The 2,801-nt window shown below is 59.9% G+C and overlaps 1 protein-coding gene across 1 annotated transcript in view; it reads left to right on the forward strand.

Moving 5' to 3' along the window:
• Positions 1 to 1,585: 1,585 nt before the first annotated feature.
• Positions 1,586 to 2,801, forward strand: part of CD70 (CD70 molecule) — a 6,413-nt gene continuing 5,197 nt past the window's right edge. The window contains exon 1 of the mRNA XM_012761750.2: positions 1,586 to 1,900. Coding sequence (XP_012617204.2) covers positions 1,745 to 1,900 — 156 coding nt within the window. The 5' untranslated portion in view covers positions 1,586 to 1,744. The remainder of the gene's footprint in view (positions 1,901 to 2,801) is intronic.

Here is a 2,801-nt window from a genome sequence, read left to right on the forward strand (position 1 = left end):
ACTTCCTGTGCCCCAATCCCCTCCGCTTTCTGCCCTGCACAGAGCTCCGAGCCCCCTGACTTAGAGGAAGAGCCATAGTGAGAGAGGTAGGAAGTGAGTTGGCAAGGGCAGGGGACCTCTTGTCCCACAGCCTCAGCTGTAGGGTCCGCAGAAAGGGGAAGTCCTGGCTTCCGAAGACTTCCTCCTCCAAAATGAAAAAAGGATGCCCCCAACCTGCAGCAGAACCGCACAGACTAGAGCCCTGCTCAGGTCACCAGAGGAGTCAGGTGGCTGAGTCCAGGTTCTTCAAGTAGACGAGGCAAATCTCCATTGCAACCCAGACACCTGCTCCCCAAAAGCTCCTTGCTGGGAGAATTAAGCTGGCAGACACCCTCCCTCAGCCTGCTGCTATGGACAATCGAAATATTAATAACAGCACCACCCACTTCATTTCCCCAGATCTGGAGTTTAGGGGCTTCCAGGAAAGAAATTCCTTTAGTGGTGGGGATTCCAGGAGCATATGCTGATTACCTGGGTCCCAAAGATCGTGGCTGTCTGTGACTTCTCCCTCTTTCACCTGTCTGCTCCCCAGCCCCGCAAATACTGTGGGCTCAAGCTCTGGAATCTCTCCTGCTTCCTCATCTTTTTGTTAGGCCCCCAGCCTCGGCCCATCCGATGCAGGGCCCTGCAGCACGACCTCATGGTCACCTAATGACATGTGCAAAGGCCCTGTTTCCAAACGAGGTCGCCTTCTGAGGTTCGGAGTGGACTCGGGTTAGAGCAGGAGCCCTGTTCAAGAATGCAGGGAGGAGAAGGCCGAAGCGCTATGGCAGTTGTTTTTAGAGAGCCAACTGCATCTGCGAAGATAGTCCATCACTCCCACTCTCCCGCCCTGGGGCAGGGCAGTCACCTGGCCCCACCTGACTGCCAGGGAGGTCGGGGGACATGGAGAGGAATGTGTGGATATTTGGGGAGCGCTCCCAATTCCTGCCTGCTTGCTGTATTTTTAGTCCCTAATAGATGCTCAATAAAGGTTTGTTGGCCGGGCGCGGTGGCTCACACCTGTAATCGTAGCTCTCTGGGAGGCTGAGGCGGGCGGATTGCTCGAGGTCAGGAGTTCGAAACCAGCCTGAGCAAGAGCGAGACCCCGTCTCTACTATAAATAGAAAGAAATTCATTGGCCAACTAATATATATAGAAAAAATTATCCGGGCATGGTGGCGCATGCCTGTAGTCCCAGCTACTTGGGAGGCTGAGGCAGGAGGATTGCTTGAGCCAGGAGTTTGAGGTTGCTGTGAGCTAGGCTGATGCCACAGCACTCACTCTAGCCTGGGCAACAAAGCGAGACTCTGTCTCAAAAAAAAAAAAAAAAAAAAAAAAAAAAAAAAAAAAAAAGGTTTGTTGATTGAATGGATGAATGAATGAATGAACGAACCAGCACCAGGAGGAGGAGGGGAGGAGACAAATGGAAAGATCTGGACATCCCCTGCGTGAGGGGCAGGGTGGGGCAGGCACCTCCCGGGCCCACCCCGCGGCTGCCCCGCCCCAGCTGGGGACACTGCGAGAGGGGATTTCCCTGGGCAGAGAGCTGCTGGAATCCGTCCCCCACCCGGCCGGCCGGACATCCCCAAAGAAGGGCGGTCTGGTGCCCAGCAGGTTGCAACCGGCAGATGCTGGAGCGCACTCTGAGAGGGTGACGTTGCCTTCTCTCTTCTCGGCAGCCCCGCGCGCCCGGCCCCGCCTGCCCCGGCTGGAGCCGCCAGCGATGCCGGAGGACGGCGCGGGCTGCTCCGTGCGCCGCCTGCACTGGCCGTGGGGCGCCAAGGCGGTCCTGGCCGTGCTCTGTCTCGTGATGGTGCCCTGCTCCGTCTACCTGATCCTCCCAACGCGCGGCCAGCAGCAGCAGCTCGAGCCACCTGGGGTGAGTCGAGAAGGAGGGGCGGCCAGGCGGGGTGCACTCCTGCCACCCGCTCGCCCAGCATGGGGACCTCCGGGCTGGGGAACCGCGCAGAGGCGCAGAGGCGGGGGGCAGAGGGGGACGGTGCGCAAGAGCGCAGACTGACAGCACCGGAATGAGATGGGTTTAAAAAGGAGAGACAGCGAGAGAAAGAAAGGGAGGGAGGGGGGGAAGGAAGGAAAAAGAAAATAAATGAGCCGGGCGTGGTGGTGGCACCTGTAGTCCCAGCTATTGCGGAGGCTGAGGCTGGAGGATCTCTGGAGCCCAGGAGGTGGAGAGGCTGCAGGGAGCTACGATCGCCCCACTGCACTCCGGGCTGGGCGACACAAAGAGATCCTGCCTCTTAAAAAGAGAAAGAAAGACCAGCCAGGGCGACGAGCTGGTGGCGCAGAGAGAGAGAGAGACCCGCGCGGAGGCCAGGCCGGGCAGGACGGCCCGGGGCGAGCGGGGCATCCCGGGGGGAAAGGTGCACCCGACGTGGCGCGGAAGGTGACAGGCTGGTGCTTCCCGGCGGGCTGACTCAGAGGCTGCGGGGGCTTCACGACGCGGGGGGCGGGGGCTTCCTGGCCGGGCGCGCCGCGCCGGAGTCCCTGCGGCCCGCGGGCTGGGGGCCGCGCGCGCGGCCTGCGGTTCGCCCGCTCCGGTGATGTCCAGGAAAACCAGGAAGTTCTTCTTCGACGCTCCCCGGCTGGGCCAGACCTAACTTCCCCTTGAAGAAACCTTTTTTTTTTTCTTTCTTTTTAATCGCAAATCCGGGAATGGGACGAGGGCTGAGTACGAGGGTGGGCGGAGAAGAGAGACACCCCGACTCCGCACCCCGGTCACCCGCTGACTTGAGGGACACTTAGAACCTGCGTGGTTAAGT

The sequence above is a fragment of the Microcebus murinus genome, chromosome 27 (assembly GCF_040939455.1).
Source record: "Microcebus murinus isolate Inina chromosome 27, M.murinus_Inina_mat1.0, whole genome shotgun sequence".
NCBI lineage: Eukaryota > Metazoa > Chordata > Mammalia > Primates > Cheirogaleidae > Microcebus > Microcebus murinus.